Source organism: Dinoponera quadriceps, unplaced genomic scaffold (genome assembly GCF_001313825.1).
Source record: "Dinoponera quadriceps isolate SergipeBrazil2010 unplaced genomic scaffold, ASM131382v1 scaffold426, whole genome shotgun sequence".
Classification (NCBI taxonomy): Eukaryota; Metazoa; Arthropoda; class Insecta; order Hymenoptera; family Formicidae; genus Dinoponera; species Dinoponera quadriceps.
The window spans coordinates 186906-210767 of record NW_014554535.1 but is presented as its reverse complement, the minus strand read 5'-3'; the positions used below and the strand labels follow the sequence as shown (position 1 = coordinate 210767).

At 42.4% G+C, this 23862-nt stretch overlaps 1 protein-coding gene across 3 annotated transcripts in view; it reads left to right on the top strand.

Moving 5' to 3' along the window:
- LOC106751945 (protein kinase C-binding protein NELL1-like) overlaps nt 1-23862 on the top strand; it is a 92718-nt gene that overhangs the window by 59790 nt on the left and 9066 nt on the right. For 2 of the 3 annotated variants that reach the window (XM_014633254.1, XM_014633253.1), the window contains exons 3-12: nt 7903-8050; nt 10676-10958; nt 11894-12049; nt 12216-12438; nt 12944-13135; nt 14638-14757; nt 15679-15939; nt 17368-17748; nt 18614-18873; nt 19443-19667. In XM_014633254.1, coding sequence (XP_014488740.1) covers nt 7903-8050; nt 10676-10958; nt 11894-12049; nt 12216-12438; nt 12944-13135; nt 14638-14757; nt 15679-15939; nt 17368-17748; nt 18614-18873; nt 19443-19667 — 2249 coding nt within the window. The remainder of the gene's footprint in view (nt 1-7902; nt 8051-10675; nt 10959-11893; nt 12050-12215; nt 12439-12943; nt 13136-14637; nt 14758-15678; nt 15940-17367; nt 17749-18613; nt 18874-19442; nt 19668-23862) is intronic. The other variant, XM_014633255.1, reaches the window with a different exon arrangement.

The window sequence follows — 23862 nt, the reverse complement described above, 5'->3', positions numbered from 1 at the left end:
GGGGGGGGGGGGGGGGGGAGCAGATATAGTAATCGTAATATAGTTTCTTTTCCGTGCCTACGCAAATGTTTGCTTTAATTCCATCGAGTTCTCGCCGGTCGACTCGGGAGAAGGCGCGCGATGAATGGCGAATGTTTACATCGCGGCCGGAGCGTGCGGCGTTGTAACCCCTACGGCTAATGAACACGCCGAGATTGATGCGGAGGATTGGACGGCGAGCTCAAAAGCGAAAAAGGCGGGTTCCGCGGAGCCCGGATAATTTTCCACGCGCGCCGAGTCTAATAACCGCGGCATACGAGCACGGCTCGGTCGCAACGGTAAAGGTGGCTGAAAATTAAATCGAATTGTTCTTCTTAAAAGCGTGGGAAGCGGAGAGATTCGTTTTAATCTCTCTCGAAATCGCGGCGCTAACGTGGTACCCTTGGTAAGATCGAGGAAGCGAAAGATTCGTTCGAATTTCTCGCGAAATATCGCAATGTTAGTGTAGCAACCTTAATGAGAACCGAAAGCCCCATTATAATTCCGGAAATGCGAAATTGCGAAACGTTCGTTTAATTTCGAGATTCGCCTCTGGAGATTCAAGCGATGTCGATTCGCTAGAGAATGAAGGGAAGAGAGAAAGGGAGAGACCGTCGCTTTATCAGCTCGAAACCAAATCCGATAGCAATAGAGAAATATTTGTACGCTACAGCCCATTCCCCCCGAACGTCCTTATCTCCCGCACAGATCTCTCTTATTTAAGCCGCACACCCCATCTCGTTCACATCCCGGACACACACTGGGAGCTTCCTTGGGATTAGATTTATCTCGCGTATGAACCGTCGAATCTTAACGCTCGCACCCGCCGCCGCAACGGGACAAAGAACGAGAATGATTTACAGTGACATGTGTTGGAGTTTTCTCTGAACGTGGAAAATGGGATTCCAGCCGCGACCCCCTTTGTGCTTGAACTGAGGGGGAGGGGTGATGTACAATCGGACGATTTCGACGACTCGAGCAAAACCACTCTGGGATTCTCCGCATTTTATTTATGGCCAAGCTTGGCGATGTTCTATTAATTATTCCTCACGATACCTCGCACGAAGTAATTTTCTTTTTCCTTTTTTTGGTATATCGGAATTAAATTGTCGTCCGTTTGTGAGGTCTGCCTCGTTCTCGTGGATAGTCCAGCGTGAACGTTGATTGAATCGTCCCATAAATATTTTACGACGATATAATAAATTGATCGGATCGATGCATACACGCGAGCGCTCTCTCTCTCTCTCTCTCTCGCTCGCTCGCTCGCTCGCTCGCTTTGCGTATAGACAGTATCTGTTATCGACCGTCTGTAATTTTTATAAGACTTGGATTTGCGACGGTGCCGTTATGCTGACGATAATCGCGTGGAGATCGCTCGGCGCGCAGGATTATGAAACTGAACTGAACATTTACAGCCGATGGCACTTTTAACGCGGAGGGCGGAAACGCACCTATCGCTGTCACGCTATTAGGCTTAACGATAATCTCCGAGATGACATTAAAGCGATACAACTATAGCGATCTATTTGGATCTGTAACCTTGAAATCCCTCGAGAATAGAGTGAAGGAATCGTCAAAATATTTTTATTATACGGGCTGTCTCGAAATTAGAATTAAAGAAACGTTGTGACACTGAACTTGTAAGTCAACAACAAACAATACTAATTCCACCTGTTTGAAAATTTCCAACAATCTTCAATTTAGTAAAGCGATTCTTACTAATGTTTCGTATCAAGAGATAGCAACAAAAACTAGGGGCAGGAAGAAAATTGTTAATATTGAAGTAAATAGAACGATACTTCGAACAGTTGCTGTAAATAATTCACTTTAGTGCGAAAACGGCTCATTTGCGGAAATGAGTTTATTGGCCAAAATTACTTGTTTTGGTGTCTTTTACAAGCACTCGAAGCTTGTCTATCTAATTTCGGGACATCCTTTAGAATCGTCAAAATGATTTCTAATATAGAATCGCCAAAATTATTTCTGATATAAATCGTCAAGAGATTATTATATTATTCTATTCTAAACTCCTCGCGTCTCTTCAAGGTTGAGGAAAAGAGAGATCGTTGGAAATTCTCTCCTTATTTCCGTGATGCGCTAATGCACGCAGGAGGGTGAACAACCTTAACCCTGCTTAACCACCCCACAGGAAACGATCGTTTCTCCTCCTCGTGTTCGAAAGTACGGCTAGTCTTCGTGTAGAGAAAACAAAATTTCACGGTCAAATTATGGTTTCTGCCCGCGTCAGCACTAGGAGCGCAAGGGGGTTGGCAGCTCATGCGTGTCAACTCGAGCGTAACGATTCCCTTCGAGACGAGTGAGCAGCTCAGCAGAGGGTTGCTTTTCTCGCTGGTCGGCCGGCCTTTCTTCGCGTCCCACCGCACCGGCCAGGCCGTCGGTATTACGTTATAATTAAGCGTTGCGCGTACGTAATTGCTCGACGACGTCGTAGCTGATCGACGACGGCCCCCTCGACGTCGTAGGTGGCGCGGACTCGCGCGAAAGGCACCGACACTTTATTATCGGTCAGGTGTCCAGTTACTTTTTGCGCACCGCCGGTGCGCCTGAAATTCGAGGCGCACTTTGCGCCACGAGAAGCCCGCCAGTGGCAGTACGCCGCATTTTGCACGCAGCAGCTATGTAATGAGGTGTCCCTTATTTGGATGGCGATCCCTTTCTTCTTCCTTTTCTTATCGCGAGAGAAACCGAATGCCGGCTGTGTCAAAATCGAGGAAGAGTGGATCGCTGGAGTTTTTCTACGGCGAATAAACGCGTCAAAGAGCGAGTGGTTTCAAGAGAATAACTTAGGATACAATGGTGTTCAAAAGTGGTGAACAAATTTTGTTCTGTGCAAAGAACGATTACGCAAGGAGCGCGAGATTCGACTTGGACGATGAGTTCGTAAAATTAATAATGTTGAGTGGATCTTAATAGGAGACACAAAGGTCGGAATTTTGGTTCTACATTAATCCTGTAAATATTGCCTACATTTGAAAAATAAAAGGATAGAATTTCGAGATTTATCATTGTACAAGCTATTGTTCTATCTTAATGCTGTTAATTATTGCTTACTGCTGTTGTCGTCAAGATAAAGTTTAGAGAATGGGCAATTAAATTTTATATTTTTATAATCTTTTTAGTAATTAATTCATTTCGTTTTATTAAAAATTTTGATTGAATATTTTGATATTGAGCAAAATCGAAGATAGTCGTTATATTATACAGATAGTAGTTATATATTTGGATTTGTATTCGGTGCAATAACAAAGTTATTTGGCCGTTAGCTTTCCACTTTCATTTAAAAATGAAAAAGGGCTTTGGCAGATTCCAAGTGAAATTTCCGTCCTAAAGAACATTATTAGAAAAACAAATTTCAGCACTTGTGAAACTTGGGCCAATATTCGTAGTTGTAAATTTGAACTTTAATTGGGAGCGTTATTAATTATAGATTCATATTCGTGAGCCGCCATTCAGCTATTTGGATTCATACATGTGGAAATATGCATGTTACAAATTTAAACACGTTGACTGTCGTTGACACGTTTATTTTCGTTGAATGAATATATAAAAATGTAACCGATAATTGCATTATTAAAAATATGATAAATAAATATAATTCGAGACGTGTACATTTTTTATTTAGTATCATCGGTTTTCTACTAGCAACATAACCGATTTTTCAAATGCAATATATTATGCTTTATAAATAATTTAGTAAGAAAGGCGGTATTATTATAATTCCGGCTACCGGCTGTTACGATATTCAACTTACTAACAAATAATCAGAGATTTATAAAGATAATTATCTATTTATCACACAATAATAGACTATGACTGGCCTTGAATAAGATTCTAAATTTCGATTCGGGTGTCTCCTTATTATCGTGAATTCATCAATAATTATTAACACTTTCACGGCCGCATTTATTTCAGAAAAATGTTCAACTGCCGCCAACAAATTCGAGAGCACGTTTTTTAAAGAAACCAATCCTTTTTGTACATAAATCTGTACACCTAGTTTTATATATACATATGCATATATATATAATTCCTATAATATTAATTATAGGACATTATAATTGTAAACTATCATTATCGAGAAATATTTCTATGAAACGACTTTATGAAGTCGCTGGCAGCAAGAAGTCACTTATACGCGGCAGTGGCCGTCAAGGTGTTAAAATCGGAGATATTTTATTTAATAAATAATTTAAGACTAACATACCTGGAGAGATACATTGCTGTCCTATCTCGGCATCCTTGCATCCTGGCTTCCTGCACCTAGCACTTGAGTGTTTCACTATTTCAAACACTTACTGACACTGACACCGTATTGACACTCGCGTACGATTTGGTTGGAACGTGAACAGATATATGAACGCATCAATGCCGGCAAGAGAGCTCGATTAAATTTTCAATAGCCGATGAAATGTTTTAATCGCTCGATGTGTGGGACATGTAAAATGTATCACTGATATACATATTCCACGTCACGATATATGTGTCACTCGTCAGTCGAGGCGTAATGATTCGGTCACGGACAAAGATACAATGTGCGCGAGAATATCAAAACAATCAGTATCTGCGGAAAGATAATAAATCGTCCCTCATCAGTCGCCAAACAAATCGCCAAACAAATAAAAAATGAACACATTTGGTGTCTGAAAATCACAATTATCAAATGTTTTCGAAACTACAAAATGGTCAAGTTGTAAAATTATTAAATTATCAATTAAGACAGTTGTACACGCGGAATATATTGAGATAATCGATATTAAATAATTACTAAATAATTTCTCCTTTATAAATCTAAAAAAAAAACAGTCTATTGGTTCTTGAAGTTCGTCAAAATTTGCGGGATTAAGTACAGGGAGAATTTCGAACGGGTGAGCGATGCGAAAATAAACAAATAAATCTGTAACTGCCAGTCCGAAGGGCACAATTTATCCTACTTGTACGCACATACGCACACACACACACACACACACACACACACAAATGTACGCACGCACACACGCCGTAATTGCACAGCTGCGGGATTTCTCGTTTGCACGTGACACATTACACAGACCGCTTAATGACGATGATATCAAAACCGCTATAGACGGACAGCAAGATTGTCGATTGCCACGGCTTAGTTGCGATGTAATTTGCCAAATGGCCGTATTAATCTGCCTAATGGATGCCTACCTACCCTCGGACAAACAACCACTATTCCGAAGCGACGTGTTAATTGAATATGCACAAAGTATGGCCGCGATCGATTTGTACAGCGCGCGATATTCGGTGCGATAGGATGTCCCGATGTGATTCGTAGTCGCGCGGCAACGGAGGGAACGCCAGCGGACGGTCCGTCATAGCGCGGATGTTTCTACTACGCGTCTACCGGATAATCGGCGAGTGTCTCAAGCCTCTCGCATATTTCTCGCGCGGTTTATTGAGATCATTGAATATTAAATAATTCGTTAATATGAAATAAGTCGCGCGACCGAAACGTTTGATGAATTCATAATGCTCGTTAATTGAAACATTTTTTCAAACTGAATAAAGAATGATTTATTTACGAATTACTTATAAAGCCGATAAAGAGTGGGGTCGGATGTTATTAGCGAGAAGTCGGCAAAAGAATTATATTCTTTGATGAAATAAAATTGAATAAAATAAATGGAAATGGATAATGAAATAAAGTGAAGTAAATAAATGAAATGAAATGAATAAAGTAGAAATCAATTTAGTAAAATTTAACAAAATAGTTCATAAATACATTATTCTTTAAGCCTGAAAAAAGGAGGGTAATCACCCGTAGTGTCGAAAGTCAATAGCACATATAGCATTATACGAGGTTTTTGATTTTGTTCAAATTCGATGGGATTTAGAGAAAACTAAAATTTCGATTCGAGAGAGATGAATATAAGAAAAGATCCTCGTACCAGGCGTTTAAACGTATCACAATTGCATCCTAATTATAGCTTAACTTGCTAAATATTTTATTTGATAATATATTTGATATATTATATTAAATATTATATTTGGTTTCGTAAACTATGTAATTATATATAAAATTTGCACCGCACTGATTTTGATGTTTCGCTAACAGCTCGGATCCAGAGGAGCCGCGTTGATACGATTACATAAGAACGATGCACAGAGAATCCATGACTAACAAAAGCGTCGAAAAATCCGGATTGGCGTGCGTCGTTGTTTTTTGATCACCCACCCGCCGGATTATCCGCCGAATCGATAGTTTTCGCATTACCGCAGTCAGTAGATAACCGTCGATTCGTCCGTTCTTCGTTTAACGTACGACGCTTTACGTAACATAAAAGTGTTGTTATTTCGGAGCTACATCGTGAGTTTTTTGCTGCTTGTTTGCTCGCACGTCGACGATAAAGCAAACATGGCGCGACTTTGACGCGGAATTAACGATCCTCTGTTGTTTCTGCGTAAAATACACGAGTAATGTAGAAAATCTAATACTGATAGATTCTGTCAGATAGAATAACGTAAAAATCTAATACTGAAGCGAAACAGTATGCTGCCAAATTTTACGAAAAATACATATCAATGTCTGTGTGATTTTCCCTGAATTGCTTTTCGCAAAGGCGCATGTTCGGAATACAATATCGTGAAACCTTAATCTCGACCGCTCGTCAAACATCATAAATAACGCAAACACTCCCCCGACAAGTCCTCGACGTTAATAATGACGGCCATGAATATATGCAACGCTATTTAAGCAGCATTTTCCGCGAATCAGTGTGTGCTCGATTCGACATTGTATTATTAAACCCCAATATCACTTCCTTGGTGAAACATATCTTCCCGGCCGTTGCTCGCGACTCGAAAGATTGCCACATAAATAATGATCGCCCGCTCTCTGCTCTAAATTCTAACCGAAGCACCTTCCGGGGCGGGCGGATTCAGCCTTACCTGGAAGGTGGCCGGGTTAAAAATTTAAATCAGCCTGGTGTGGCTCCGCATCGATTTCGTGCACGGCATGCGACAAGCCTTCTTCCCTGTACTCATGAGAGCCGCTCAGCTGTGCGCACACTTCGAACTTGCATTCAACATCCCGCAGCAATATTTCTCGCTATCCACGCCGATAGCCGCCGATGAAATTAGCGCGTTCCATTTTCGTGCTTTCGCCTTACGTCGACACCACCCTTTCCGTTTTGGTGCGTTTGATCGTATGAAACAGAACTAAGTAAAACCATCGGGAGACAATCGTAACTCTTTACGCTCTAAGAATGCCGCAGCGGCGCCGTAGGAAATGTCCGATGAAACGGTGCGACGGCGTCTTCGAATTTCAAATTTTCTCTCCGAATTTCTCAGAGTAAATTTCACTTAAAAAGTGAAAAAAAAATCAGCCGAGTTCGCTCGGATTCGAATGATTCTTCACTTGTACAGAGTGAATTCTCCACTCTGAATCGTCGAGAAAATATTTCCACTCGAAACTGTGTGGAGTCAAAATTCACTCTAAGCTGGAACGGATCATTCTTGCGATTTTGAGTGACAGTATTTTCACAGTATTGTCACTTCGAATGAAAATATTGCCGCTTATTTTAAGTGAGACTCCTCACTTTAGAGAATTTAGAAAACAGATCTGAACCAACTGGCGCGCTAGTTTGGAAACTAATTAAAACCCCGAAGGGCATCGTCACGGCGTTTTTCGAGTTTTGCGCGAGAAAAATCCCACCTTTACGGCACTTTCGGGGCGGAAAGAGTAAAATGTGTGCAACGCGCGGACTTGGAGACCGACACCACGGCGGGATACCGTTCGTCGTGGCAATCCGTAGGAATATATAGTCAAGGACTGCAGAGCGCGCGGTTGGTCGGCCGCACTCACCGTCCTGCCGCACCAATCATTGTGTTTTACTACTTCAGGCGAAAGAGAGCTACAGCTGAACCAGGCGAGCCTCGAACGGGCGGTTGCGCTACTCCGGCAGGTTCCGGAATTCACCATAGCCGCCATGATGCGTCAGGAGCAAGCCAATTCCGGGACGATCGTCGCCTTTACGAACGGGAGCAATAGGTACGAAATACCGAAAAGTCACCCCCTGCCCGTCCACCCTCGTCCCTTGGCGACGGTGCACGGGTATTCGGCGCTCGATGGCCGGAACGAAGGCCGGAGAGCCTGTGACCTATTTCGAACGTCGTTGAATGACGCAGACCGCAAAGAGGAAACACACTTCGTTCCGCCCGCAAGTATATCGTTTTCGTTTATACGTTACGAAAGATATTACAGGAAGCAACGCGTTGCATGGAACGTCGTTACTCTTCTTATGAGTTGTTCTTATTATTAGTTACTTTTCTCCGGTAACGACTTTTCAACGACGGCAACGATAACACAACTGTCTTTTTCAGATAACAGTAATAAAAACGATTATTTCGACTGTTACTTTGCACACTTAGAATACAGGGTTGCGTGGCCGGGAATCGTAAAAGAAAGGATTTTTAGAACTCAGGCTGAACTTTCAGTAAACTCTAATTAATATAATCGACGATATAAATTGCTATCATTTCCTAATATTACTTGCTTTATCTTGTTAACACAGATAGAAATGATAAATTTTTCGATTATTGTTGAACAACAAATTGTAGATCTGGAAATCTTGGTATTAGCAATTCTTATTATTATTCGTCGTTTAGTTTAATAGGAGGTCCTTATTGAGGAAATACGGGAATCGTAACAGCTTATTTCTTTTTGCGTAACGATAATAATAACAAATTACTTTAAGAAAGTACCGTTTGCAACCCTGGTTACAGATTAAGTGACTGTAGCAGCAATATTGTCGGTACCTCGCTTATTACATTTTTTCGTTAATAGAAAAAAATATCATTCTACTGCTAAGAAAAACGATTATTTAGTCCAATTTCCTTCTTTTAAATAATAGTTATCTTCGAGAAAGAATTTATTTTTTTACAATAATCTTGAAATATAATTATCACAAATCTTAGAAAAGCTCGTTATCATGTATTCAAAAGAAAAATGTATCCTAGTCTGTGTCTTGGCGTTCTTTACGTTTTTATGCAATTCCTAAGGCACAGTAAAGTTTATTAATTATTATTATCTATTATCGCTATTATTAATATCCGTGTAATACACGAAACGATCGGCAGTAGGTTTCTCACGAACCATCAGAATCTCATGGGTGTGATACGATTTTCACAGAACGTAACTCTCGCGAACGATCGCCAAATATTTCATGCATTCGCATGTTTCACGTTGTCATCCGGTCTCGACATTATCCACGTAACGCACGACAATTCCAGAGTAATATCAACTTTAATCGGAGCAACGCGACGAGTTATTATAGAATGATTACGCGCGTGATAAAATGATGAAGAATCAACGTCGTTACATGCGACCGTTGAAATTCACACGTATTATTACGCTCGTTCGGTGCTTCGTCTCTCGGTTGAAATTATTTCCACGTGGCAAATATATCGCGCACGAGTCCGGTCTCTGGATCGGCGCGGTGTGCACCGACGTGCCGAAGGAAGTCAGTGTGTCAATTGTCGAGCGACAGTGAAGGAGCACTTAACTCGCTGTATCCTCTCCATCGTCGGTGAGACGAGAGCTGCAGTCTGGCCGTTTTGACCTAGCTGATGCAAATTGGATAGGCCTGCGCTGCTGCCCTCGCGCACATTACGTGGCGGTTAACGTGCCGGCAATTACAATTAATTTAAATGAAAATCCAATAAGCCTCCCAAAGGCCAACAAGCTTGCCGAAGCTTAATTACGCGCGCCCGTAAATACACATCCTATTAGCGGCGACTGCGTAATTCAATTGTTCCGCGATAGGTCCGAGCTCGGACAAGGTTGACGCTCTTAATCCTTTCGTCTTCAACCGTCTCGCGCGATCTCGCTCTCGATCAAACGGGGAAATTTCACGACGACCTTGTGTGTGTTGACGAAGCGGTGACGTTCGCGACAGAGACGAGATGGACGTATTGATGGAATAACTCTTGGCTAATTCGAATTCCACGAAGATACTCGATGCGACGAACGCAAGAATCTATCACACACGATGCACGAGGCGTTCTCCGTCACATAGGCGAGCCCGTATTCATCGTAAATAATGCTGATTGACATTTCGCACCTACGTTATTGTGATCTTTTAAGAAATATATTTTCAAGATGCACCGAGAGAAAAATGACTCATTGAAACTAGTTATTTATTATGCCGAGTCATTTTTTGGTTATTTTAACAGAAAGGTAACAATAACATATGTGCATACAAAATCATCACAATCAACATCATAATAATACTTGATAAAAATGGTTTTTCCGAACGTAATTATCTCAACGAATTATCTTACAAATACTAAACATGTTTTTTGCAGTGCAAAACTCAGTTGCTTGATTTCTCTTTAGATGTGTAATTAAAACGCATTTATGCAGACTCATTTATTTAGTGCAAAATTTAACTGTTTCGTTACTTTATGTTCATGCATCTCGATGGCGGGCTGGCCTATCTCAAATGTCGGCTCACTGAACTGTCCTTTTTATAAAAAACGGCAGTCTCATCCTCGTCGGAACGCGTCGTAAAAATGACAGAACAACACTAGAGTTTCGAATGAGATCGTGGAATAAAGCGCATAAAGTTCAGTGTTCGGTAAGCGATAAATGGTCACGAATACAACGGTGCGTCAGGTATTTGGAGCTGCAGAGCAGCGGTCGCAAGGACGAGCTTCGACTTCATTACTTATCACGCCTAGACGGAAACTTACACGTCGAGACATTCCCTTTCCGAATGGCCGACGGCGGCTGGCACAGGGTCGCCTTGAGCATAAGCGGCTCGCAGGTCGAGCTGCTGGTCGACTGTCACCCCTTGTACAGACGACTGCTGAAGTCCGGTTCACCCGACACCAACTTCACCCTGTCGCAGCTCCAGCTCTGGGTCGGGCAGAGGCACGTCAAGCACTTTCTCTTCAAGGTGAGGGTCCCTCTCCTCGATCCCTCCCGTCTCCTTCTCGCAGATAAAATACTTGGTCGATTTAAGTTTAATTAAATATCTGTGACCTCCTTTGATACTTTTTTAATTCTTCTTTTCATTAATTAGTTCTTCATTTAATTATTAAAGTTTAATTCTTAACTTCACTTTTCTAATTTATGTCCTTTTGTAACTCTCTCTCTCTCTCTCTCTCTCTCTCTTTCGTGCACGATAAGAAATATATTTTTGTCCGAAGAAAATGACGAAAAAAACCAATAAGAGTCAATCGCGGTTATTGCGGTAAATATTTAAACTACGGGGGTTAAACATATTCGATGTATACGTTATTACACCGTCAAATATTATTATTTCTCTATACTATTATTATTTCTCCAACCATGATCAGTTTTTATTGGCCTTGTCTCTTCATTCGATTGTATACCCCTGAGAGCTTGTTTATATAAGCTGTCCTAGAATCAATTTGTGTCCTTAAAAGAACAGATTCTTTGGGACATTCGAAAGGTCAAGTACGGAAATGTCGAGGAAAGTCTTTGTTCATAGTGACTTTTTAATTTTCAACATAACATGTCTTTGTAACTAAAGTCTAGAATAAACTTACATAAAAGTAAAGTTCGCTTGAAATTGATCGAAGAAAATAATTTTGTTATTCATTCGGTCGTTCGAAGCTTAATTTACGAAAAGCGCTACTTTTTTCCGATCGCTTGTATTTCGGGAACTACTGACACCCCGACATTTTCGCACTTGAACTTTCGTCTTAGAACGTCTCAAAGAATCATATTAATTAAGGACACAGGACATGATTTTGGGACACCTTATGTAGCTCAGATTTTTCGTCACAACTGAAAAATCTCCCGGAATTTACGGAGAGAATTACTCGGCGGCCGATTAAAGCTCACCGTGTGATTGTCGCGCCGCAGGGTGCTTTGCAGGACGTCAAGCTGATATCAGGACCTCACGGCTATCTCTCCCAGTGTCCCCAGCTCGACTCGTCCTGTCCCACGTGCGGTCAATTTTCGATATTACAGAACACCGTGGAGCAACTGATGCACAATCTCAACGAGTTGACTCGTAGGGTGAGTAATCGGACGATTTAACAGTCACCGAGGGTGCGATGAGGTACTAAACGCAACTCTGGAATTACAAATCGCCGCGTATCGGGGCTTCACGCTCGTGAATGTCACGCTTAGACCTTGTGTTATTCTTATCCCTTTTTTCGCTCATGGACGTTCTTCCTTTCAGCTAGCCGCTGCAGAGGGCAGAATAAGCAACGTGGAGGAGTGCGAGTGCCAAAAGTCGTGTAGGGTGAACGGCACCGTCCACGAGGACGGCGCGTCGTGGGAGGAGGACTGCCAGCAGTGCTCCTGCGTTCACGGCGAGATCATGTGCAAGCCGATACCCTGCGCCCCGACTGACTGCAAGAACCCTGTCCTTCTCGAGGGGCAATGTTGTCCAACTTGTCTCAGTAAGTGAAGCGTCACTTTTCCGGCTTCTGCTCACATTTCTTATTTCATCTCGACTTCTGCGTTAACAACCGACGTATACCGACTGTAATTCCTCCGCAGGGGGAAGAGCTGTTTTCTTTTACTTGTTTTTTCTTTCCGACTCCTATCGATTCCAAAGTCACGATTTTCAGAGCTCTTAACGAAATAGGAGGATCCTACGATGTTTAGAAGCACGTCTCGCCGAGAATAGTTTGCGAAATCATTCATGTCCCATATGTTTTTGGCTTTTGAACACCGCGTAGTTCTTGGCTTACGAAGGTGCGTCGCGACGGAAGTCCTCGGCGAGGAGATAACTGTTGCGCCAGTCGCTCGCGTTTTTATTACGCGATCCGACCTTTTCGCCTTCGCGCACGCGACTGGCTGATTAGTCGACGACGCGTAGCGTGTCTCCTCGTCGTCCTCGTCATCGACCCGCCTCTGTCTCGCGCCGTGCCGCGCGTTATTCATCTCGTCGTTCGCCCTCAGGACAGTGTTTCTTGCACGACGTAATATACGATCACGGCGAGAGGGTCTCGCCGAGACAGTGCATCGATTGCGACTGTCAGGACGGTAGCTTCTACTGCAAAAGATACGACAACACAACCAGGTGCCCACCACTGCCGTGTCCACCCAACGAGCAAATCAGCGTCGCGGAGGAGTGCTGCAAGTTTTGCCCAGGTGGGTTGATTTCTCACGCCGGCCGGACCGGACGTGGAGGCGAATGCCAACATTTCTTTGGGATTCGTCACGGGGAAGAATTCCGAGAGCGAGCGACAACTTCCGTATCGCGTCACGCGATAAAATCTTACATGGCCGAGGATGAGAATTTCATTTGAATTCTGGCTAGTCAGCCGATGCTTTATCGAGCGTTCTCTTTTTCCCTCACGTAAATTATCACAATTTATGATACTTCAGCGTACACAGAGAAAAATATTATTTTACCGTTAAGAAAAGCGATTGTTCCAGTTTATTTTCCTTCCTTTGAGTAATAGTTATTTTCAACAAAGAATGTTTTCTTGATAATAGTTTCAAAATATACTCACAATAAATTTGAGGAATGTTCATTATCACGTACTCGAAAGAAAAATTTAATTTTTTTTAAGAATATTATAAAATAATTTTACCGAGGGAAAAAGTTAATTTCGGTTGATTTGAATAAGCACAAACCAAAATTTTTTAAATTTAATATTCTTGATTGATGTACAAAACCTACTAGGATTTAGAATATATTTTGAATAAATTTGAAGTTTGCGCTAAACTATAATATATTTGCGGATATATGAACTTACGAAATATTTGAAACGAGTAATATTTATTCGAATGCAGTATATACTTTTCTGTGTGTACAAATCTCGTCGTTGTACGCGAGTTGAAATTCGTGGCGGGTAAATATTCCACGCAGCATGATGTAGCGATCAGCTTGGAAGAATGACAAGCATGAGGAAATAACAGAGCTTTGCGATCGGCGACAGCAAGAGAGAGAGAGAGAGAGAGAGACACGAAGCATAGTTTGCATAGCTCGCGCATCATTAACTTTAATTAACCCTCTCATGCATGAAATTTCTTTTTCATTAACTCTTTAAGTCGACGTACGTATACTGCAAATTCAGATGTGTTATTTTTTAATGCACGAACGTCTAAAAATTACAATTTAACTGAAGCTTTATTTACATATCTCTTGTCGTTTTAGGTTACGTCATTCGAAATGTTTAACCGTGTTAAATTTTAAGCGTTAACACGTCTAATCATGTTAAATGACGTGATTTAAAACAGTAAGAAATGTGCGAGAAAAGCTAAAATAACACACTTGGATTTGTAGGTCGCACTTGGACATGCATTTGCGCGCGAAGTTGCGACGAAAGGAGTTCGGCAACAGTTACACGCACGTTACACATGATTGTTACACGGTCTACAAAATCATAAAGACGTATGTTAAATGCGCTATAATGTTAACTTTAGTTTTGACACGTAAGATCGAGACGATCGGCCGGCGACGTGAGGTTTCCCCTGTTATCCATTATTAATTACGGCCAGCTCGATCCTCATTACGCATGGGAGGGTTACCGATGTGAAATCGAGGAGCGACGGTCGTCCCGGCGAAAGCCGCTCGAACTACTCGCTAATCGAATCCTCTCTAACCATTAAACCGTGTTTGCCTGGCTAACCCAATTTAATACCAGATGTGGACTACTGCGCGAAGGGCCACAAGTGTCACGCTAACGCGTCCTGCCTGAACCTCCAGACGACCTACGCCTGCCATTGTGATATCGGTTTCCAGGGGAATGGTGTTAACTGTCACGGTATCTAACACACACTCACCTAACTTATCTAACTTGCTTAACTGTGCTCGCGCGATTAATTGCGCACGAAGTATTTTCCGCCTAGCTGTGCTCGTTATTGGACTCACATTCGACTCGTTGTGCAAACTTGAGTTCAAATCGGATGCTCGGGTGACTCGAGCTCGAAAGTTTCGTCGGAAACGAGTACACGAGAGAATGTTACCACGCTCATTTGAATAACGTTCAAGTAGCCGTCAGCGAAAAGTTGCGATGCGTTTTCTTTCCTTTCGTAGTTGGGAGTGAAAAACGATCGCACGTTTTTTTCACCTCTTCGGAAATCCGTTGAAGCAAAAATCGTCGCGATCTTTTCACCATCGACTGTATACGTATCTTTGATTCATCTTTTTCTGTCGTTGCAATTCTATTGGATCGATCAAAAAGTTCGGTTTGATTTCGGAGTCAGAATCGATTTTATTGCGTGTATTCAACGGACAATGATTCATTAAATAAGCAATCGTCGTCGACGATGTGCCATCCTTCGCCAACGTTTCGGTAGCAAAACACTATCAACATTGTCGTCTGTCTTATTGAATCGGTGCAAAAGATTTGTCATGTTTGCCCAACAGAAAATAGAAAATGAAATTATCTAATTTTAAAGGATTAATAATTTTTACGAATAAAACGAACAGCATCGACTCAATGTATTTTTAGACATCTAACGAGAACTTTCTATTTTTTCCTTTTAATATTCAATATATTCATCATATTTCTTGCAAAAATTCAACAAAAATTAACAAATTTTTCATACCAATCCGATACATGTGTGCAACGGGATCTATTGGAAATCGAATCGAACTCTTCGACCGACTTAATATCTGGAAAATACTCGATGGGTGACCATTGACACTTCTTCTGTTTCCCTTTCCTCGTCTCGTCACTCAGACGTTGACGAGTGTAAGCAACAAGGTGGATTGGACGGTCACCATTGCAACGCTAACACGAGGTGCGTCAACGTGATTGGCTCTTATACATGCGAGTGTCTTCCGGGTTACCATAGAATCGACAAGTTCAACTGCGCCGAGGTGGACGAGTGCACGACCGGTGATCACACGTGCGACGAGCACGCCACGTGCGTCAACACCGTCGGGAGTTACTATTGCGTCTGCAAAGACGGTTACACCGGCGATGGTTACACATGCAAACGTACGTAGCGCCGTCTTTCATCCCGGCAACGTCGCATCAATGTTAAGTAACGGACGATGAGGCGACGAGAGAATCGTTTCTGCCGCTTTCGAGCCGTGTTTGGAGTTACGGGACGGCACTCTTACAAATAACTTATCTATTTTCGAGAGTGAATCGTAAAGTGATTATTGACGCACACGCCTTTATTGGAGGATTTTGAGATGTTGGAAATAGAAAACGATTCTCGCATGCACTTACTTTACCGGAACGTTCGTTCTCGAGCGGGGGAGTGTGCGCGCAAACAATCGTAACGGCTACGGACACTCCTATCGTTTCGATGAGTAAAATGGCGAGAGAAGATTCATGAAGGGTGGAGTTTATTTGTCTTCGACATTTCTCGTTCGCGAAGATCACAAGGAGCAAAGGATAGATATTTCCATCGTTCTTTCAAGCTCGACTCTTTTATCGTCTGAAATAATAAATTTCGCGCCGTAAAGTAGCTCTCCCACAAACTATCGTTGATTTATATCGAAGAGTTCATTTAAAAGATTGCGTTGAGCCACATCGAAAGTCAATTAAATCTGGTGAGAAGAGAAGAATGGTAACAATGAATAATGAAAATTCTCTTAATTCCACGCGAAGGCGTCCCGAGACGAAATTTTGGTTCTACATTAGCCTTGCAAATTAAGCCGAACTTGAAGAAACAGTGGAGAATATCAAGATATAACATTACGTAATTGCCCCTATTGATGCTACAAATGGATATTTTCTGCCATTCTATTACTGTTAAAATTGAAAAAGGACTTGTTCAAAAACTATTAATATTAACTATTAATATCCTATGTATTTTCAATAATCTGTTCTTTTATTTTTTTTATTATTAGCTTAAATAAATAATGTATCATACAACTTGATATTTAACATTTTTACGATGTAGAGAAGTGTTCGATCTGGATTCTGGATTGCTGCCTTTGTAGATTGGTTTCCAACGTTTCGTGAACATTTCAGTTTATTCAGTTCAGCAGAAGGACAATCTGAAGTTGAGTCGTTCCTCGACAGGAATTCCTTTTATAACGTAACTTACTTAACTACAGACAACCTATTAATGAATTTTCTTTTCGGTATTACAAATTTCGATAGAATTCGAAAATTCGAAAAGAACGAAAGGAAAAAAACGTTGCAAACGGAGGAACGGTAATCGTGTACCCGAAAGCGTCAGTAAGGATTTGAAATTTGTGCTCGGTACAGTAAAACGCGCATAAACAAAGATGAAAAGAAGACCGATGCTGACAGATTCAAGATAGAATTCGCAAACCGAGAAGCATCGTTAGAGGCACAAATTGGCAAATCACTCGTGGGGCTCACGGCAGATTCTTAAATCACTCAGCTCTCAGGATCGCTCGATTTGCAACACCTCGAAGTAAAATACCGAATTCTGCTGTTCCGCAGCCGTGTGCAATCAGACTTGCCAAAACGGTGGGGTGTGCGTGGCTCCCGGCCGGTGCTCCTGCCGGCGCGGTTACATCGGCAACAGCTGCGAGCTCGACCTGGACGAGTGCGCGAGCGAGCTGCACCGCTGCCACGAGTCGTCCACGTGCTTCAACATGCCCGGCTGGTACTATTGCCGGTGCAAGCCCGGCTACAGGAGCGCCCTGCACGACATCACCCAGGGCACGCAGTGTCTCGACATCGACGAGTGCAACGACGAGACTGTCAAGAGGGGGCACACGTGTCACCATACCGCCAAGTGCGTCAACACCGAGGGCGGCTACGAGTGCGTATGCCCGCCGGAAAAGGAGTCGAACGAGTCCGAAAAGGAGTGCAGGCTCAGTGAGTTGACCTTTCCCGTTTAAATGAGTCATCGTCCCGTTTGGCAAATTAAATCGCCTCCGATTATTAACTATTGATTGAAAAAGCTCTCTGATGTATTGCGTTAACATACAGATCGATATAATGAGTTACTTACTCGCATTGCTAGTAGGCGCGCGCGCTCGGATACTGACTCAGCGCGGTATGCTTGTTTACAAAATATCTCGCACATGTTTATTCTAAAAAAAAATGCGAAAAAGTGCGTGCAAATTGTCCTGCGAGCGTGTATACCGGTAAATCCGTGTTCGAGCCTGCCAGCGAAGCGAGTAGATAAAGCGTTGTACACTGACCTGTGTGTCGACGCAACATCCTGTACAATCGTTTGATAAATCTAGATATGCGGGAAAAAAGTTCGATTGAATTAACATGACAATGAATGAGTCAGAGCGCGTTTTGGTTGAGGGAAAACCAAATTTCTGTTGTCCTTATGAATAAAATTCGCTTCTTAAAACTAATTATAACCGCACTTTCTTCTCCGTGCAATCCGGAATTGCTAACGTAATTATAAGTGCATGGGCAATTTGGTATAATATATCGGTGTTTTATATAGGTATTTTACAATTAAGTACAATTGTTTAAATTATACACATGAGTGTTTTATATAAGTACAATTGTCGAAATTATACACATAAATGTACATAATTGTCTATACAGACACATGAATGTCTAATCCCCTAAAATTATAAAGACTGAGAACAAATTCGTGCTATAATAAAAAGATATGCGTTAGTTTGTATAATAACACTACAACTAATAAAAAGATATGCGTTAGTTTGTATAATAACACATCATTAATACATCGTTTGACACACGCGTGATTTCACAGGCTGCTGGTACGAAGGGCGCGAGGTCAACAATGGCGACACTTTCACACCGGCCGAAAATGCCTGTATGAGATGCACCTGTCAAGATGGCGTGATCACCTGCAAGGATCCCATATGCGACTGCAGCGCGCCGGACAGCCAAAGCGACGCGTGTTGTCCCCAGTGCAATCCCAAGGCGTCCTGCAAGCATCAGGAGCTTCATCACCTGGTCTTCAGAAGCGGAGAACGTTGGATATACCAGTGTCAGACTTGCGAGTGCCTGGTAATTAGCTCGACCGAAGCGTGGTCGCGTATTTATCGTTCGTCCGACAGAACCGTGCCGATGGTAATCGAGCTGCACGAAGATTCGATCTTTCAAGCTGCGAATCACACTTTTCCGAACCGGAATATCTAACCCATTAGTGTCTCACTTATGGGACGCCCTGTTTTTTATTGAATAAAAACAAGTTTTTCGTGATCAATATATAATTTTATCCTTACGTTTTCGATATTTAATTTTTTGTCATATCTGTACCGCTGGTAAAAAATTTTTTATTTCCTCGCGTTTAAATATCTCTTATTGTTTCGATCGTTCGCAATAAACATGGTTTTAATAACTAATAAACTAATATGAGATTTCCGAGAAATAAACTAATAACCGATCCACGAATTAAAAAATATCCGTGAGATAATTATGGTCTCCGATGGGTTAGTTTCGTTTTCGAGTTCCTCGAGAACGTCGAATCGTCGCGTCTTGAGACAACGATGCGCTGCCTCCGTTCCGGTGACGACGCGATCCCACCGCTTCGAACTCGCTCGATCCGATTTAATCCACTCGCCGGGCTGTTGCAGTACGGCGATATAGACTGCTGGCAGATGGAGTGTCCACCGGTGACCTGCTCGAATCCCGTGACCGAGGAGGGCGACTGTTGCCCGCGCTGCGAGGACGATCCCTGCGGTCGAGAGGTACCGGCGAACGGTACCTCCCTCACGGTTCCTAGGCCGTGCAGCTACGGCGGCATCATCCACGACGGGGGCAGCTCCTGGCAGGACAAGTGCACCACGTGCGAGTGCAAGGTAAGGAGGAGGATCGCCTACATCACAGGACCCGCGGTCGCCGATCCTCGACCCGGTCCCGTGCGAGACCCGAAGGATACGGGTAGGATAAGAGGGGGGGTTCGCCAGAAAAGGACGGCGCCATGGGCACGAAGAGAAAACGCGTAGACGGATGGTCACCTATGTAAATAACGCACAGAAATGATCCTTTCTTCTCTCTTTCCTTTTCTTTTATTTATTTAGCTGATTGGTCGCGAAGCGACGCGAGGACCATTCGAACCGAGACCTCGCGTTCCCATCGCGCCCATCTTCTCTTGCGAATTCAAGAGCTCAAGGTCAGTAAATGAAACGAAATATCGTCTCAATTTAGCCGTGAATCTGTCATGTGCCTACTATCAATTGCGCTCGCTGTATAATGCCGATGTACGACCAGTTGCTGTGTGACGAGCGTCCATCGCAGAACATGTATGCGGAATAGATAGATAGATATAAATAAATATATATATATATAGATACATATATATATATATATATGTATGTATGTATATATGTATGTATGTATGTATGTATATACATATATATGGCGGAGCATCGACGCGAAAATCGTGTGCCAGTCGATTTCATTTCCACACGAAACGCTTCACATTCGATTTAGTCCGATAACTAACACTGATTCCGTTATCCCGTCGATATTGCCAGTTTTATAGAAAATAATCTCGTTGCGTTTTTGAGAGGAATCAAATTTTAGAATACGACAAACTCCCTTTCCTAGATGCTCTCCAGTTACATGAAAACCAGACGGTTCCTCATACCATTAGGGGTCTACGGGTAACCTATTGCATACTGACCGATATTTCCATGCTGCGTCACACTACCATCTATCCTAGAAACTATCAATTCTTGATTCTGTTACATACCACGACAAATAAGAAAGACTATTAAAAGACGCTAAACTAGAATAACTTTCGACACAAACCGATTCACAAGGATATATAAGGACAGACGAAAGATAACGTCCAACAACTTCCTTCCATATGAGGAGTCATAGACAGAATCCTAAACAAATATAGCCAAAAAATTATCTGCAAGTTCCCGACATGAACATAACAGTTTCCCAACAAAACGAAAGACTTCTACTGAACACTTACTTCAGAAATTTCTTTAGAAATTCATAAATATCCCTTATTATTCATAAATAATCTCAATAGAAATATACCGGATCATAAAACACCACAATTTGGCATCCATCCTCCTAATTTTATAAAATTCTATGAAAATCTTCGTTTGACCAAACCTGAGACTGTCTCCACCTTCTATCCTTCCGCCCTCTCTCCCTCATCTCTTCTTATCCCGATTAATCTTCCTCTGCGCATTTATAGAGGGAACTCCTGCCGAGAAACGACTCAGTTTCAGGTGTTCCTCTCCCTGAAGAAGCGAACTGAAATGTTCGCGTAACATCGGAAACAAATTCACGAAGGACGCGGCACCAACCCGGAAGCCAAATCGAGCATTTCTCCACACCGTGAAAGCCTTAAATATCAAAATTTAAAAGATACGATTCCATACATATTAGCGATGTGTTCTAATTTTCCCTGAAACGAACGGTAAATTCACTTTCTTCGAAACAAATAAATTTCGTAAAACTTCAGGAGCGATAGTAAAAAATTGTCATTTTATTAGGATTGCAACTGAATCGTAAAAATATTCGCTCGCGCATTCTACGACAGCCTTCATCGTTTCTCGGATCCGATCGAATTATCCGCCATGTATGCATAAAATCACACACACGAGCATCCATGCATATTATTTTGTCTTCTTCGCTCCTTTTATTCTCTATCTTTCCGTTTTCGTCGTCAGTAGACAGTCCTTAAATAGTACAAGATATATATACTGACTGTTCTTTTTTTCCGTGCAGTATGCCGTTTGTTTCTGCGGTGTGTATTAACGCGAGTATCTATTCTGCAAAGCTAAAACGCTAAATTTCATCAACCGTACGCTGAGAGAAGAATTTCCATTTTGCACGGAAGAAAATATCATACATCGAAAAAGCATACGCATTCTTTGCCCATTTATGAATTGGAGCCGGATTAAAATCGATACTGTGCTTCGACTAACAACTAACTGGATGACGACTAACTGAGCGTTTCCTTTCCTGTATTGTGCAAAAATTAATATATTAACGTATCTAATACATAATATACTAACATCACGATAATTGTCAGCGTGCGTCTTCTCTCGGCGTACGCTGTGGCGCCGCGCTAGTCTCATAATTACGAGATCTTAGCTGTACTCACCACTGTAAGATATTCAAGACCTTCGTTCGTACATCGTTCATCGATCCGTCAGACATATCCAGGGGCGTCCCCAAGCTAGCCTAAACTAGATGTCATTTATTTTTCGTTGCCTGCCTTGCACGTGGCAGTGTTTGTCGCTCGTTCCTGTCGTACGCGCGAAAAAGGAGCCGAATTGAATTCGCGAACAGGCCCTAGCATGATTGGCAAGGCTGTTTACTCGTGTCCTCTATCCTATGTAAGAAGATATCACCCTTCGTGTCTGAAAACCGTAGGCATAGAACGCGATCGAACACTGCCACGGCCGTGAGAATCTCGGCTCGCACACATGACCGAGTCTCGGTGAAAATCCCGAGAGAGAGAGCTCGCCGTCTAAGCTTCTTCGTCAAACGCTTCGCTCCACCGTCATCCGATCTCACCCTGTCGATCGTCACCCTAGATTAGATACATAAATAAATCGGTAAACAACAAACTTCTACGAATTAGTAAGTAGAATCTTAGACACTTGGCAATAACCGACAATAATTTAAAGTGCTTGGAGGGCAAACCGCTTGAATATCCGCAGATTGTGAGCACACGCGCATACAACTGCGCTATTTTGAATCCACATCGAAGAACGTTTTCGCGTTTACTGTAATACTGTAAATCGTTACGAGACTTCCACAATCAGGGTGACGGTAGAAAGATATCGAACGGGGTGTTCCGTCGCTTACTGCGCTGTCTTTCAGGCCGTGAACGATTCGAAGTCGATCTTGCAGAATTGTAAATCTAATACGTGGCCGGTATTTGTTCCGACGTTTCAACTTTCAACGTTAAATGTCCGCTTAACTGATATCTCCTTGATATATTGACTAAACTTATCGTCCCTGAAACTCGATTCTTGCCGGCTTTTCGTCTTCGCGTTGTCTAACTCCCCGATTACCAATAACTCTCCGTCGAGTTACTTGTACACAGAGAGAATTTTTCAGTCAAATTCTTGTAAGATTTTTAAATAAAAATTACCATAGAATTTTTAAGTAAAAATTGCCATAGAATTTTATATAACCGATGAATATTTCGACATTCTGCCTTATTTATTGTCCTGCCGTTCTAATATGCTATTTGCATTTTAGAAGCTGAGATTAAAATTTATTACGTTCCTCAGCAGGATAAACTCTATTAACAATCTATTCCTGCGCTACTAGAAATCATGATAAAATTGAAAAGAATTTGTATAAAGAAAGTTATAATATTCTCTCCGTGTAACCTCTCCCCTTTCTCTCTCTCTCTCTTTCTTTTATCTCCACGGTTGAAAGGGGACACAGTGATGCCGGGACACCCCTTCGTGCAACACCTGACCGAGAGGCCGAGATCTCACGATCGCGCGTGCTTCGGGTCGGCCCTGCATGGATCATTTTATTAGTGTTCACCGACCGACGGCAATCAATCGAAAGCGTACCCGACCTCGTAGCGACCAAGCGTGCACCACGACCTCGACCTCGCCGATTCGATCCGCGATCGCCCGATTGTCTGATCTCCTTCTGGAGGAACTGTGCCGAACATTCAGTCAATAATAGGATCCATTAGACGCTTCAGAGCATTCTAGCTATACAATGACGTTATTAAGTCGTATATAAAAAGAAACGCTTAAAGTTTATAAAGCGTTTAGTGGATTTCATTGCAAGAGCTGTGGCGCGATTTCATCAGCAGATGACGTTGGGCGACGATTGGATCGTAGACGTAATCGAGTCTGGTTGATTCTACTGGCCTGGTTCCTTTTAATAATAAAAATAATACTTTTTGTACCAATGAAAGATGAATCTTTCTCAAGTCAAGACGTGATCGCGGGCGCGGACCGCGGCGATGAGGAAGAAGGGAGCTCCTGGTCACGCGGGTAGAAATAGCGTGGGAGGGCTATAGCGGGATGGGCGGGTGGGTGGGAGGGG